Source organism: Sarcophilus harrisii, chromosome 5, assembly GCF_902635505.1.
Source record: "Sarcophilus harrisii chromosome 5, mSarHar1.11, whole genome shotgun sequence".
Taxonomy (NCBI): Eukaryota; Metazoa; Chordata; class Mammalia; order Dasyuromorphia; family Dasyuridae; genus Sarcophilus; species Sarcophilus harrisii.
The window spans coordinates 262,157,247-262,173,239 of NC_045430.1; the positions used below are offsets into that span (position 1 = coordinate 262,157,247).

The following is a 15,993-nucleotide window of genomic DNA, read 5'->3' on the forward strand; positions in this document are numbered from 1 at the left end:
TTTAGAGCCTTTTTTTTTTTCATGTTCTAGAAATAGTTTTGGTTTCTTCCTTTGAAAACTGCTTATTCATATTCTTTGACCATTTATAAACAAAGAATGACTTGTATTCTTATTAACTCAGTTCTCTCTACATATATTTGAGAAATGAGGCCTTTATCAGGGAAACTTGCAAAGTATTCTAAATAGAAGATCTATCATCTATTTTCCATCCCTCCTCATCCTGATAAATCTGGGAATCTGGAATTAAGTAGCACATTTTGCTGTGGTCTAAAAATAATATTGTTAGATTAAAAAAAAACGAGGCAATTTAAAGTAGATAACTAGATAAAAAGTTAATTATAGCCAATTTGTTGACATTCATTTACAAATTTTATTGATAATATAATAAAGTAGAAAAATTACTCATAGCATTTTTATATGGAGATATATATATTTCTCCAGGAGAGATATTTCTCTTGGAGAAAAATATACATGGAATTAAGATATTTACAATAGTACAGTCTAAGCCTTGTGTTTTTCTCAATGAACTAGCAAAAGGATATAGTGGGAATTTAATAAATGTTGAATTGAACTACATAAGTGATTAAATATATGATATAGGACAGAATAGCTTAGTGCTGCTAGCACAGTATCATTTTTGTAAGAAGATTAATCCACTTTACATCCAAGTACCTATCCTTTGGAGCACTGACCTTGAAATTCACTGCAAGGAAATAAATACATTTTTGATAATGAGGTTCTTTGGCGAGAACTTCCTTAAATGGGTTCCCTGTACTTCCACAAACATTTCTGAAGCATCTACTAGGTGCTGAAGGGTCTAAGCACAGCCCTTGACCTTAAAGAACTTACAATCTACAAGCAGAGAAAAACTGAGGATACCCAGAACTATAAGACAAACTAGAAGGTAACAAGTGTTTATGAAAGGCACAAAGTCCTTGGAAACATCTGAAGAGGGAGAAATTATTTCTTGTGCAGGAAAATCAACTAGGGTCTGAAATGGGAAGATGCAAAGAATTCTCATTGATAGAAATGCTGAAGAAGTGCTCTCCAGAAGTAGGAGATGGCCTAGGCTAATACACAAAGGTGAGAAGGCAGGATAGATCCCGAGAATGAAAATAATCCATCCATCTCTTTCTCCACTCTCCCTTGGCCACCCCCATGGTTTAGGCACTAGCCATTCTTGCTTAAACAAAGGCAACAGCCTTCTCCCAGGTTTTCTAATCTCTAATATCCTCCTCTCTTCCAATCCATCCTCCACACAAGTTGTCAAAATAATTTTCCTAAAGACCAAGCCTGGCTCCCAGCTGCTGTGGGGACACAATTCAAGCACTGAAAGCCCTCAGGGTCTGGCTTCAGATTACCTTTCCAGATAGATTTCACATTCCTTCCCTGCCAGCCAAACTGGCCCACTGGCTGCTCCCCAAACTCAACACCCCAGCTCCTGTATGGGAGCCTTGCACAGATTGACTCCCAAGCAGAAAGGGAATGTCATCCACATGGAAAAATCTTTGCTTTTCTTTAAGGCAGAGAGTCTTTTATGATTCTCAGTACAGTTCTTAATGATCTCTTACTCCTCAAATTATATTGTGTTTATTTGTCTACAGAAGATTGCAATTCCCCTAGACTGATGCAAGTTCCCTGAAGGCAGGGCTGGCTCTATGTTTTGTCTTAGTATCTTTACATAGCAGGCACTTAATGAATTCTGGTGGCTGGAAAGCAGAAGAGGAATGAAAGATAAAACTGAAAAGGCAGTTTAGAGTCTGATGGTCCATAAGCTTGAATGCCAGGCTGAGGAGTTGGGACTTGATCCTACTGGAAACCAATGAAAGTCTTTAAGGAGGGTAACAATGTATAGGTTATACAGTAGAATGATTATTTGGTCAGAAATATGGAGAAAATAGAGGTAGGGAAAACAATTACTAAAATATTAATAACAGGACAAGATGAAAGGCTAAAAGATGCTGCACTAGGCTGACAGCAATGAGAGAAAGAAGCTATTGAGAGGCACTGTTAAGCAGTCTGGACTGCTCTTTAGAACTGACTGTATAAAGGAGAATAAGGACTCAAAGATGGACCCCAGTGTTTTGTGCCTCAGTAACTGGGAAAAAGGGTTTATGGTGACCCCAAATTGTCATTGGGACATAGAGGTGAAGATGTCCAGTGGTTATCTGGAAATAGGAATTGGAGGACAAAGAGACTGCTTATACCAGATTCTTTTTCTTCAGTGAGCTAATGTCGCCATGAGGTTCTGGTATATATGATTTTAAGCAAGCTGGTTCAAATCCTACTGATATTAGCCATCTCTATGACTTAGCAAATGCCTAACAAATGGAAATATAGACACTTACCCTTTTTGGCTGCTACTGTTTTACTTGGAGGTTTTTCTGTTGATTTTAGAGCAAATGAAGATGAAAAGACAGGGGCAGAATCCTCTTCACAACTGTCAAATTTTGTTGCATCTGTAAACAAAGTTTTTTTCAGGAGATGAACTCAAACAATTGGCCTTAATAATACCATTTGAAACATATCCCTTGCTAAAATATAAGCTGGGAACCAAATGTATTAATGAAAATCCTACAAAGGAGATGTAATTAGATGTTCCTACTTTCTAAGAGCAAGAGGATAGCAACATGAAAACAGCCATGATAAAAATGGAATGCAAGATTTTATCAAAATATCAATAAAAGGTTGTATCATTTGATCTCAGATACATACAATATTCGAATTTTGACGGTACAAAATTCCAGTAGTTCAAGATATTTATGGCACAAATTCAGTAAAGCTAATATAGGCTGAACACTGAACAATCCAAGCTAAAATATATTCTGAAAGGGGCAGCTGATTGGAGCCTTGGTTCAAATCTGGCCTTAGACATTTAACTCTTATTAGCTGTGTGACCTAGGCAAGTCACTTAACCCCAACTGCCTCACCAAATAAATAAATAAATGAAATGAAATAACATTCTGTAAAAGTTATATACAATGATTATTTTGATATGTGCTGTTTCAGGAATATCAATGTTAAGAATTCAAATGCTAAAATAGCATTCAAACATTCTTATTTTAAAATTAAAAGTTCTATTTTAATGCCTCATCCTGATATGGAAGTGACCCTTGTTTTTTGAAAACTTGAAGAAGAATATATCAAGTTTTTAAAGTATAAACCTAATGAAAGAATTTGCTTTTTTGTTAAAAGTTTTTAGACCATCTCTAACTATCAGTTTAACTTCTGGCACCCTGCTATGAAATCTTTCCACAAATTCCAATAAAGTGACATACTATTGGAAGGACTAAATCAGTTTTAATTTTAATTTGAAAAAGGATTTGCTAATTTGTCTGCATTGAGATCTGGAAAAGATCTTGAAGATAAACTCTTTCAACATAATTTTACAGATAAAAAAATTGAGCCCCATTCATGATTATACATTTATTCAAACTTGGATCATTTGCTTCCAAATCCAATATTCTTCCTAATATAAGCTACTTCCATACTTGAGTTGGATTTGATTTCAGTTTAGGAGAACTTATTTGGGAGAACTTTTACAGAAACCCAGATATTTTTGTGTGTAAGAAGAGTTATATGCAATTTTACTTCATGTTTAACAGGCGCCACTGACCAAGGAGGAAATGGAGTAGCCACACCGGTTTTTTGGTTTAGGTTAATTCATAGCAATCTCCCTTATCACCTGACCAAAAAAAAGATTGAAAACTTGCAAAAATATTTCTAGAACAAACATACCAATTCACATAGCAATAACAAAAGCTGACGTATATGTCCACCATTAGATTTACCATTAGTTCATCTCTAGATGGAGCTACAAAAGAGCTAACATCTAAAAATAGAATCCAAAGCCCCTCCATAAACAATATCTACATGGACTTGACCAACAACATAGCAACAAAGAAGCATCCAACAAATGGCTTAGTCATATGGATTTGTTTACAGAATGAAAGTATTTATGATAACCTTAAAAGATAAGATCACTGCTGCCAGAAATTACTAAACGGTCATCCATAAGGAATGTGGATTTACTTGATCAATAGAGATCCTAAAAGAAAATGATAGAAACTATGCAATCTCACTACAGGTTGCAAAAATTTAGCATTTACTGAATAACTAGGGAAACATAAGTAGCTAGCTAAAACTAGATACCCAAAGCTTACCACCCTTATAAACTAATACACTATTAACTGAATAAACTATAATAACCTAATAAAATTGGAGTCTTCTGGAAGAATATTAAGTTATCTATCACTATCTTTCCCCAAAAACCCTTTTCTCTACCTTTCTTATTTCTATTAAGGGTCTCACAGGGAAGAATGATGATTACCTCTTTACTCCTCTCCATCCCCACATACTATCCTTGCCAAGCTTGCCCATTGCATCATGGTACCATCCCTCTCTCTTCTTATGCCACATGACTATTCTAATTCAAGATTCATTCTCTTTTACAGATGAAAAAAGTAGGTCAAGGAGCAGGAAGTGACTCGCCATGGTCACCCAGGCTTCTAGGGATGGAACTCAAGTGCTTCTTTCCCAAACCAAGCGGTTTCTAGTATGCCAAGGAAGAGACTTTGTGCCAGCCTCCTTGCCGAGATTCTACCCTCTCTGAACAGCTGACAACTTGATATTACTAAAGCACATATCTGGCTAGGTCACTCCCCAGCTCAAGATGCTCCAGGAACTCCTCTACTGCCTCTAGGATAAAATACAAACTTCTGCTTGGCTCTGAAAGTGCCAGCTTCTCTTTCCTTACTTGCCTCCATGCAACTCAGGTGCCAGCCAAGAGGTTACTTACTATTCCCTATACATGCAAGCTGTACCGTGGGTAGCCACTGAGCCTCTGGACACAGCTGGCCCCCAAGTAGGGAACACTTCCCTCCTCACCTTAGACTCCTGGAAGCCCTACCTCACTTTCAGATGGAGTTTTGAGGGCACCTCCTTTATGAGGTCTTTCCTGATTTCATTATTGAGGAAAAGGAGAGCAGCCAGGATTTATCTAAAGCTTTTTTTTAAGTGCTTTACAAATATTAGCTCCTTTGATCCTCACAACTACCCAGGGTTGCAGGTGTTCTTTTTAATAGAGGAGGAAACTAAAGCTGGGAGAGGCTAAATGACTTTTCCAGGGTCACACAACTAATAAACATTTGAGGATAGATTTGTATTCAGCTATTCCTTCCTTCCTGACTCCAAGTCCAATGCACCAGCCAGCTGTTTCTAATCTGTCTAGTATTCTCCTAGGTAAGAATGTCAGCTGCTCTCCCACCCATCCCTACTTCACTTTTTTAAATCCTGCATTTATTCATACTTAAACATGTTGTAGCTCCCTAAGGACAGAACTATTTCATTTTCATATTGACATCCCCAGAACTTACCTCACTGCACAGCACAGGTTCAACACAAAGTACAACTTTAAAGAGCAGGCCCTTTGTAACTTCTAAAATCATACCATATAACTATTAATAATCACACAAATTTGCACAGTGATTTAAGGGTGACTAATCGCTTTCCTCTTTACTTCACTATGAATTAGATGGTATAAACCTTATCCTCATTTTATACAGAAGTAATTAAACTCAAACCAGTTAAATGACATATTTATTAAATGTCAGAGCCTATACACAGAGAAAAAGCTTGGATATGCATATGCATGAATAGAAACGTGTATATTTTCCCATACATATATACATGCACATATATATTTGCTTACACAAATGGATATGTGTATCTGCATATATGGAACAAATTTACCTTCGTGTGTGTGTGTGTATGTGTGTGTGCATACGTGTATATACAGTCTATACATGCCTGGGTATATACTCACGAGTACATATTTTCCCAAACATGTAGACATTCACACATATAGATATGCACACAAACATGTGTCTATGCACATAGGTGCACATTCCTGTACATAAGGGGTAAATTCACCTTCATGTGTTTATACACGTATATGACACAAAGACACAAATACATGCATGCATTGTTGCATGCATGTAGATATGCACACCTATATAGACATGTGCATATATTTTCCTATACATGTATATAAACAAACACGTGCATATGCACAGAGATACGTGGTATAAGGAGCACAATTAGTGTCCTTAATATACACGAATATTTATTTGTTATATATAAAGATGGAGACATGTATAGAGATATGTGTATACACACATACTTTTGGGTGAATATATGTTTTTACTCTTTAGTCAAATGAAGATTTTTTTTAGTTATTCATTAGTCTGCTTTGCTCCAATAACATAGACAAATCTAACATTACCATAAATTCCCAATAAGAATGAAAATAAGGTATAAGTAAGCATACCATCTTCCGACTTCTGTGAATAAGAAGGGAATGAGAACAGGTTCCCAAAGTCCTGGTTTTTCTTGTCATGTGAGGATTTTCTAATATTGAAAAGAGAAATTAAACCATAAAGATGCCATGTTGGAAATATGGAGTTTTACTTCTATGAAACAATGCTTTCCACTTTATTCTTTGAATCAACAGAACAAACTTTTAACTAACTTATTACATTTTTCCTTCACATTCTTTTAAAGACTGATTGTAGGAATAATAACAACTCACATTTGCATAGTGCCTTATGATTTGCAAAACCTCTTTCCAAACAACAAAATTGTGAGGTATATAATAATAAATATTACAACTCCCTGATTACAGATGAGGAAAGAATTACACAGAGATTAAGACACCTGCCATGGGTCAACCAGCTGGTGAACATCAAAGGTGGGGAGTAAGCCCAGGTTTCCTAATTCTGTGTCCACTAAGCCACATTCCTTAAGTGTTTCATCTTAAAACAGAAAGGAACTTAAAACAAAGGCAGAAGCGGCACTTAATTAAAAATTAACAAAACATGATTTGTAGTAATAACTACATGTTCTAATTTAGAATGACTTGCACTAAGGCTTAATTCAAATTCACATCATGATTCAAAGTATCCTAATTACCCGAACCCAAAAAAGTATTTCTGCTGGAGATACCCCCCCCCCCCCCCCCCCCACACACACACACACACACACTCACTCACTCCAAGAAAACCTTTCTGGAGCAACTTCCACTCGATGGAATGCCTGTCTTTGCCTCACTGCAACAGAGGGGAGGATGCAGGAGTAACCAGGGAGCCCCTTTCTTTTATAAAGAGAGGGCCCTTGGTTTAGTAGACAATACTCTAGCTCTCCAGTCTGAGGGAGCTCAGCTAACTGCCAATGACTAGTATTCTAGGAATTTGGCAAACATTGGTTCTATTAAGGAAGCAAAGAAATAACTCAAATTTGGTTTTTAAAAAAAGTTTGATCTAAATTCATAGTCTTGCATTGATAGAGGAAATGAACCAAGACTTAATTCCTTAAATCAAAGCTGAAGCTCTAAAAAGAAAAGACCTCCAAACTCCCCAGTTTCAAGTTCAAAAGTATATTTATCACTTAATAACATCTATTTTGTTCGCAGAACTTGCCCTTCCCTAGACTGATAATAGTGTAAACAAGGTAAGAAGGAGAATATTGTTTGAAAAATAGCACTTTAGAGTTCAAGAAAAAAAATAACTATCCCCCAAATCCCCTACCAGATAAAATGTATAACTGTACTTACTCTGGAGTTACTTTTGATTTGACTGGAGAAAAAGTATAGTCATCCTTATCTAAACCATCTGAGGGAACGAACTCATCATCTCTGTCGTTTGTCACAGGAGATGATTTGACTTTCAATTCCTCTAAATCATTATTATCATCTTCATCAGCATCATCTTCCTCTTCCGAAAAATCGAAAGTATATTTAGGCCTTTCCGCTAGGGAAAAATAAAAAACAACAACAAGATTTTGTATAAAGTCAGCATTCAGACTGATTAATAGTTAATATTAAATTAATTATTGATATTAATAATAAATATTAAGCCCAATACATAGAAAGTGCTTCCATATTGTACAAAGCACTTCATGCTTTCAGGCTGGATCTATATAGATTCAAAATGAAGCACAAAAATGGTCCAATAGAGAATTAAATTTCAATGTCAGAAATGTCATAATCAAAATCCCTCTCTTTCATACTTTCCTGGAAACTGGAAAGAAATGCTCTAAAAATGTCAGAGTTGAGGGAACCTTGGAGATCACTAAGTTCAACATTTTCATTATGAAGCTGAGGCAATTAAGGGTAAAGAAAGGGAGTGATTTGCCCAGTCCTATAATGGGATAGAGCAGCAGAACTAGGGACAGACTCAATGTCTGAATAATATTCTTTATCCAGTATGTGCTACAGCTATCTAGTGTCCATAAAATAATGGGAATATTTGCTATTTCTGAGACAGCTGAAAACTGTGGCAAAAGTAAATTAAATCATTAGTAATATGAGAATTCAGTGGACCTGCAGGGAAAGAATGGGAGTAACAAAATGTGCAAATTTTAGGGGGGGAAGATAAAGAGATTATGCAAATAAGAGGTTCTGCTATTTTTGACATGAGTGCAAAATTTTAATTTCCAGGAAACCAATTCTCTACTTTGCTTTTGTTATGCAGACAGGCCAAAGATTCAGTTCAAAACATGTTATTTTTATCTGTTCTTATGTCCTTTGTGTCTATTAGTGGCAGGGATACAATAAGTAATTAATAAATGTTTGCATTTGCTTAAATGCAGGTAAGATTCTAAAAATGTTTCTCTAATATACTATAAAATTAAGTATTTTCAAATTACCACAATCATTTAGATACTTGGGCAGTATCTACAGAACTGATTTCCAACCAAAAATAGATACTCTAGAGGAAAAAACAAACAAATGTAACACCCCCTCACTAGATTCAAAATGCAGCACAAAAATGAGGCCATTCTAATGGAGAATTAAATTCCAAAATCAGAAATGTCATATTCTAAACCCCTCTTTCATACTCTCTTGGGAACTGAAAGAAAATACTCTAAAAATGTCAGAGCTGAAGGGAAAAAAACAAATAAACTTGGAGATCACTTAGTCCAACATTTTCATTATTGATGAGGCAACTAAGCATCAAGAGCAGCAGAGCTAGGGCTTTTTTTTAAACAACAGCACAACTGGGTTAATAGAACTACAACAAACAGCAGCAAAATGGAAACTGAATACTAATGATGATTAAGTTTGTCCATAAAGAAGAGATATGGGGCAGCCAGGTGGTGCAGATAAAGCACCAGCCCTGAAATCAGGAGGACCTGAGTTCAAATCTGACCTCACTTAACACTTCCTAGCTGTGTGACCCTGGGCAAATCATTTAACCCCAATTGCCTCAAGGGGGGAAAAAAGATATGAGAATGTATCTCCTGTCCTTCTCTGCAGAAGTGGGTGACTAATTGTGGATAACTGGGCTAGACTGATACATTTCGTTAGTTCTGATAACTGCTTTCCATCTCTTTGAAATTGTATATATACACACACACATACATAGACTTTGTAAAGTTATATATCTATCTCTAATATGGTAATATACATATATATATATATATATATATATATATCTGTATATATGTATATGAATGGGTGTGGATATGTGTACATATATGGGGCACAGGTGGTTACAGTGATTAGAGCACTGGGCCTGGAGTCAGGAAGGCTCATCTACCTCAGTTCAAATCTGGCCTCAGCCACCTACTAATTGTATAATCCTGGGCAAGCCACTTCACTCTGTTTGCCTCAGTTTTCTCATCTGTCAAATGATCCGGAGAAGAAAATAGATTTCCATTAAGAGTTCTCTCCATTAAACCATGCTACCTTTAAGTTAGATGATGATATGTACTCTTAAATCTAGTTCCTTTTGTCATAGCAATTTATCCAAAGCTAATGGGAAGCCAGGTTCCACGAATTATGAGTATAGAGTACAAGGATATACTAATAAAGGTGAAATTCCTGTGATACAGGATAAGAGAGATTGAAAAGAGAAAAATTGAACAAAGAGCAATTAGGGATCATCGGTCTGCCAGTATGTTTTACAATCACAAGGCTGACCATCATGTGAGCTGTTTCCTCCCTAAAATGTTTTAATTCAATATTATGGGGAACAGCTCCAATTTCATAATGAATTTTTTTAAACTAGGACTCATTTCACAAAAACATACTCTGTAGCCAACTCTTCTAGAAAGCATTTCTTTTAAAAAATGAGATGCTTATTCTCAAAGACAGTATTTCCCACTGAAAACTGTAGTCCATTCTTTACTAATTCTGTGATGACTTGCCTTTCCTAAAAGTTTCTTTCTTACTGTTAACAACTGTAACTTCATTTGAAATTCCCAACTCATTTTCTTCATTTCAGCAGTATTTTTATGCATGCAAAAAGAATGAAATTCTTTGGTTGAAAGAGACAGGCCTTAAGAATCGTTATTTGAACATAAACAACTTGGTAGAAGCACTCTCCTATACAATACAGTGACCATAAAATATCAGCAGTACCAGCAGCTCGTCTAAGCAGAGAGTCTCTTGGAATAATCACAGGTTCAGTTTCTTCCAAGTCACTTTCTGATTTGGATTCATCATCAGACCAAGGGTTTCTTTTCTTCACTTTCTTTGCACCAGATTTATTAGAAGAAAGAGGTGTTTTTCTCACCCTGGTACCTAAAATCAAATAATTAATATATAACAGTTAAATTATAAATTATAAAGTTATAACAGTACTTCCTTTATATTACCAAGGGGAAAGATTTTTTTTAATGTAGTACTTATAAACATTGAGAGCTTTATTCCAACTGGCTTCAATAAAAGCCTTTCTCCAATGCCTCATCTTGATGTGGAGATGGAGCTGGGTTGTAATCAATCTATCAAGATGTAATCAATAGAAAGCAAGTGTTATTTGATACTAGGAAGCTGTGAAGGCTTTGGGAATTAGAAGAAAAAGTCTGTATATTTTCCAGAGATGAAAACAAGTAAGTTCTGAGAGGAACATCACCTGAGAACTGTCCACCAGGTGATTATTTCAATTACAGTAATTCAAGAAACAGGTCTGTCTCCACTAAGATTTAGAGGGAATTTCAATCTGCATCCGTGGACAAATTGGTTCTTTGGTACCAAGGAGGTATCAAATCTCTAGATCCTACTCTTAAAATAAAACGTAGTTTGAAAGCAATCTAACTTCTCTTCCCAACATGAGCATTTCCTCTCCCTGTCCTACCTACCTATCAGCTACTGCCCCATCTCTGTCCTCGTTTGTGGCTATATCCTCACTTTGCATATTCTTTTAACCTCATCATTCCACCAAAACTCTTCTAACCAGAGATCCCTGTGACCTCTCAGGTGCCAGGCCTGATGGTCTATTCTCAGTTCTCTTTCTCCTTGAATTCTCTCCCACCTCTGATTCTGCTGACTTGATTGTCTCTTCTCTCTAGATTTTCAGGACACTGTCCCTTCCAGTTCTACTACCAGACTGCTCCCTTTCATTTTTTTGCTAGATTATCTTCTAGGTCATATCCTCTAAATATAAGGAACCTCCAAGACTCAGTCCTAAACTTTCATCTATTCTCTCTATGTACTATATATTCATTCTATGTATTCTCTCTTCATTTAGTGATTACATATGCAGCCTGGGATTTAATGACCAGCTCTCTGCTCATGATTCTTAAATCTACCTATCCTACCCAAAACTTTCTCTGCTGACCTCCAAACCCATATCTCCAACTGCCTACTGGACAATTCAAATGGGATATCAACTCAACATTTAAAAGTTAACATGTTCAAAATTGAACTCATTTTCTTTCTTCCAAAACTACCTGTTCTTCCTAACTTCCCGATTACTCTTAAGGAGACCATCCTCTCAGTTTATATCCGATCTATTGGAACAGTTTGTCACTTTTATCTTCACAATATCATTCGCAAAAGCTGCCACTACCTGACTAGGCCCTCATCGTCTCCTGTCTGTTGGCCATTGGTTCCCTGTGTTGGCCCATCTTCCTCAGCTGGCAAAGAGATCTTTTCACAATGCAGGTCCATCCATGCCCCTCTCTTACTTAATAAACTTCAGTGGTTCTGGATTGTTTCCAGGATCAAATACAGAATCTCTCACTTGGGCACTCAGTCTTTTCCATCACTTTAGATCCGACTCCTCTACTACTTGCTCTATGACCAAGGGACACAGGCCTCCTCTAGACACACCATCCTCCGTCTTTGACTGTTCCCCATGTCAGGAAAGTCATTTTCTCCTCATTTCTACCTCCTGGCTCTCTTTGAGCTCCAGCTAACATTGACCTTCTGGCAGAAGCCCTTCCTCATCTATCTTAAGTCTAAGTCTAATGCTTCCTTCTTCCCTTCCCCCTCCCCCCCCAATTATCTCCAATTCTCCCACGGCTGGTTCTCCCACTAGCATTTGTGTGTTGTTCTCTTCAACTAGGGAGTCTTTTGTCTTTGTCCTGACAATCCTTAGTATTATGCCTGGGACATACTTGGCACTCGTTTGTTGCTTGAGGCAATTTTAATGATTTTTATACACAAATAGCTTACCAGGTTCCTTTTTCTCCCTTTTGGGTTTGGGTCCTTTAGGTGCAGGAGTGGATGCTGTCAATGAATCTTCTCCTATACCTTCTGCTGGTGTTCCTCCCAATTCATCATCAAATTCTACCTTTACTGCCGTAGGATCAAGATCACCCTAAATAAGAGAAAGGAAAGTGAAAAGGATTGCTATCACTACCAGATTTAGAATGTGTTTTTATCTAACGTGTCATCTGTAAGAATTACCAGCTGATACGAAAAGCATCCTAAGACCATAATGGACAGGGGGCACCACAAGCAGAAGCAGTCATGGCTCAATCTCACCTAGCACTATGGTAAGTGATTCTGAATATAACAAGTCTCCTCTCTCAAGCAAAAATAAGGCATTTGGCTTTTTCAGCATGAAAGATACTTTCAGGCTGGTAATTTATGCCAACTGATTCCAAAGTAAAGTTCTAAATATGTTATGGTTGCATAAGAGATATCATTGAGGAAATGCATGAATAGAGCAAATGGATCATAATTCTGAATTGAGAGCAAGGTACAACTGAGAGATAGCCCAATTGCTACTCTAGTGACCAAAGAATGTCAAATAGTTTGGAGGAAGGTTTCCAAAGCAGATCCTCTATGAAAGATTCATAGGAACATATGGTACTTGAGAAATATCCATGTTGATGAGATTTTGGATCAACTGATATACAGTAATACATTTATTGAATATAGTCTTACATTGAAAGTTCTTGATATAATAAAGCAAGTTGATGAAATGTTTGATGTTTTTCCCTTTTAAAAATTTGAATTCAATTGCTTTTGTCTGCATATGGCCTTTAACTATATTTGGATCCCTCTATCTCACTTAGTATTATCAACCAGAACATGAAGCAAAAATTAAAGAATAGAGTTAAAAACCAAAAATGAATATTGTAACCACCACATAATGATTCAATTATTCTTCTTATTTTAATAATAAAACCACAATGACCTCTACCAACGTGAAAGGATTAAAATAAGAAGTACACATTTTTACCCACCTTCTTTTTCTTTAGCAACTTTTTGCTGGCATCAGCCTTCATGGCAGATGTAATCTGTGGAACAATCCTTCTGCCATGGGGCGAGGGCATGGTCTCTTCCAACTGAAGCTTTTTTATCTTGGGTTTGCCAACTTTACCCTTTATTGCTTTGCCAGCCATTCCAGCCAAAGCATCCTCTCTTTCCTGGGCTTCCACTTTCTAAGGAGTAATCATAAGGTAGTGACAAAACTGAAAAATTGCCTTGCAGAAAAACATCACTGTAATTAGTAACAAAATTTTTAAAAAAATTTAACCCTTACAGAAAAAATAATAAAACACATTAAAATGGATCCTCTATAAAATGGTGAAAAGAACATTGGTCAAGAGATCAGATAATCTGGATTCTTAATCCCCCTGTGTGACATAAAGCAAGTTATATCGATTCTGGGTTTTATTTTTCCTGTCTGTTAAACAAGAAGCCTGGGTGGGATGATGCCTAAGATCTTCAAAGTACTTAATTTTATGGTTTTATATCATGGAAAAGATCCCTACATTTTTCAGAAGAAACTAAAAAAACTTATCTAGATTTATCAGATTCATAGCAAGTAATCACAAATATGTTTTTAATCACAGTAAAGTAATATCTATTTGCTTAGGTATAGGAAAAGAAGAAAATATCTAAAAGCAAACATTTCACAAATATAAGGGTTCACATCTTGTTTCAATTAAAAACTGGTCAGAAAAATTATGTCAAAATGAAAAGGCATCAGTCTAGCCTAGGATGAAGGAATGATTACTCTTACATTATTAATCACATTACAAAAGGAGCCTTCCTTTTATAATGAAAATCCTTTTGAAGAGATTATTTTAAAATCTTGGGAAAGGGAGCTCTTTTAAATGTCTGGCAGATTCTCTTTCACAAGTTTAAGGGGAAAAAGATGTTTTAAAATGCTTCACAAAATAGCCCACATGAGATTTACCATCTGATTACAAATTAGAGTCAATGAAATAGTATAACATTCCTTGAGACTCAATGCAAAACCCCCTTTCCAGGCTTACAAATTCTAAAACCAATAACTCTTGAAAAAAAAAAAAACTGATTTGAATGGCAAGAAATTGCTCTGAAATCAAAGGAAAACAGAGAGATTTTCCTAGTATTCCTATAGAGGAAAGTTAAAAAATAAAAAAATTTTTAAAATAGAAAAAATAAAATAAAATATTTAAAATACCTATACTCAGGTACATTCAAAGTCTTCATCTTTCATTTTCATAGGAACAAGTCAAATTTAAAGAAAGACTATGGATTATTACTATCAGAAAATTTTTTCGTTTTCTGTTTTTTAAAGGACTGTTTTATTTTTTGTGATGTTTTAAAATGTGTATTTTCAATGGAAAGGAATCTCTGAATTAACAATTGAAATCAATGGGAAATTGTAATTCAAATTTACATAAATTTATTTATGAATGTTTCCCAATCTAAAAAATATGATAATCCATAAATATGGTGATAAGATAGCATAAGTGTAAAATGTGTAATCAATGTTTATAAAAACAAAAGTTTTATTTCTGGTTCTTCATTAAGTCAGATTATATAATAGCATTCTGATTTGCTAAAATGAATTAAAGTTCTAAAGGTTTCACTACTTTTATAAAACTCTTCAAAAGTTTATATCTTATTCTAAATATTAACTTGTTAGGACTTTTATGTAATAAAAAAAAAAAAGACCTTGAAGAAAATACTGTTTTCTAAAATTTTAGGAGAAAGCTTTACTTCCTCTTTTTCTCTGGAGTTTATATGAAATCATGTAAAAAATTTAACTGAATTTATGTAATACAACATAAACTCTTATTGTTGGAGAAAGAAATGGCAAACCATTCCAGTATTTTTTGCCAAGAAAATCCTAAGTGGGGTCAAAAAGGGTCAAATACCACTAACAGAGAAAACAACAACTTCTGCTTTTTCATCTAGAATTCACGTGAAATTATATGGTAGAATGTAGACTCTAAGGTAGCAGAGATTATCTTGTGCCCCCAGCACTAACATAGTGCCTGATATATAGAGTCATTAATAAGTCCTTGTTGATGTATCAATTATCACAGTCAGGTTTGACTCAGAAGTCTGATTCTTTCATTCTAGATTACATATTTGAAAAAGACATTATAAGAGAGTAATTAATAGCAATTCAATTTACATGGTTTGTATATTCATCAAAATAGAAATACATTTTATGTTCAAGTTTCTTTAAGCTTAATTTTAGCACTTCTCACTAATATGATCATGTTTTAAACCTCTTTAAAAAAAATGAACTGTACACACAGTACTGTAAGGCATCCCCAACATGATCTAGTCCAAAATTGATTTTGATTCTTATCCTCTAACTATTCATTCTCAAAATAAATTTCCATATAGACTAAAACATACATCAAGTTCTTCAACAAAAGCTGCTAAATCTTCTTTCCAGAGATCAGAAGGAGATTTTCTTTTAAGGTCATTGAGTTCTCTTCCCTAAAATAAAAATATAACAGGTAACTACAAAG

At 35.4% G+C, this 15,993-nt stretch overlaps 1 protein-coding gene across 1 annotated transcript in view; it reads right to left on the bottom strand.

Moving 5' to 3' along the window:
* The window catches only part of TOP2B (DNA topoisomerase II beta), an 82,554-nt gene that overhangs the window by 4,321 nt on the left and 62,240 nt on the right, over window positions 1–15,993 (bottom strand). The window contains exons 27-33 of the mRNA XM_031940373.1: window positions 15,878–15,961; window positions 13,477–13,674; window positions 12,458–12,602; window positions 10,421–10,582; window positions 7,610–7,805; window positions 6,329–6,408; window positions 2,349–2,459 (exon numbers count right to left, since the gene is read on the bottom strand). Coding sequence (XP_031796233.1) covers window positions 2,349–2,459; window positions 6,329–6,408; window positions 7,610–7,805; window positions 10,421–10,582; window positions 12,458–12,602; window positions 13,477–13,674; window positions 15,878–15,961 — 976 coding nt within the window. The remainder of the gene's footprint in view (window positions 1–2,348; window positions 2,460–6,328; window positions 6,409–7,609; window positions 7,806–10,420; window positions 10,583–12,457; window positions 12,603–13,476; window positions 13,675–15,877; window positions 15,962–15,993) is intronic.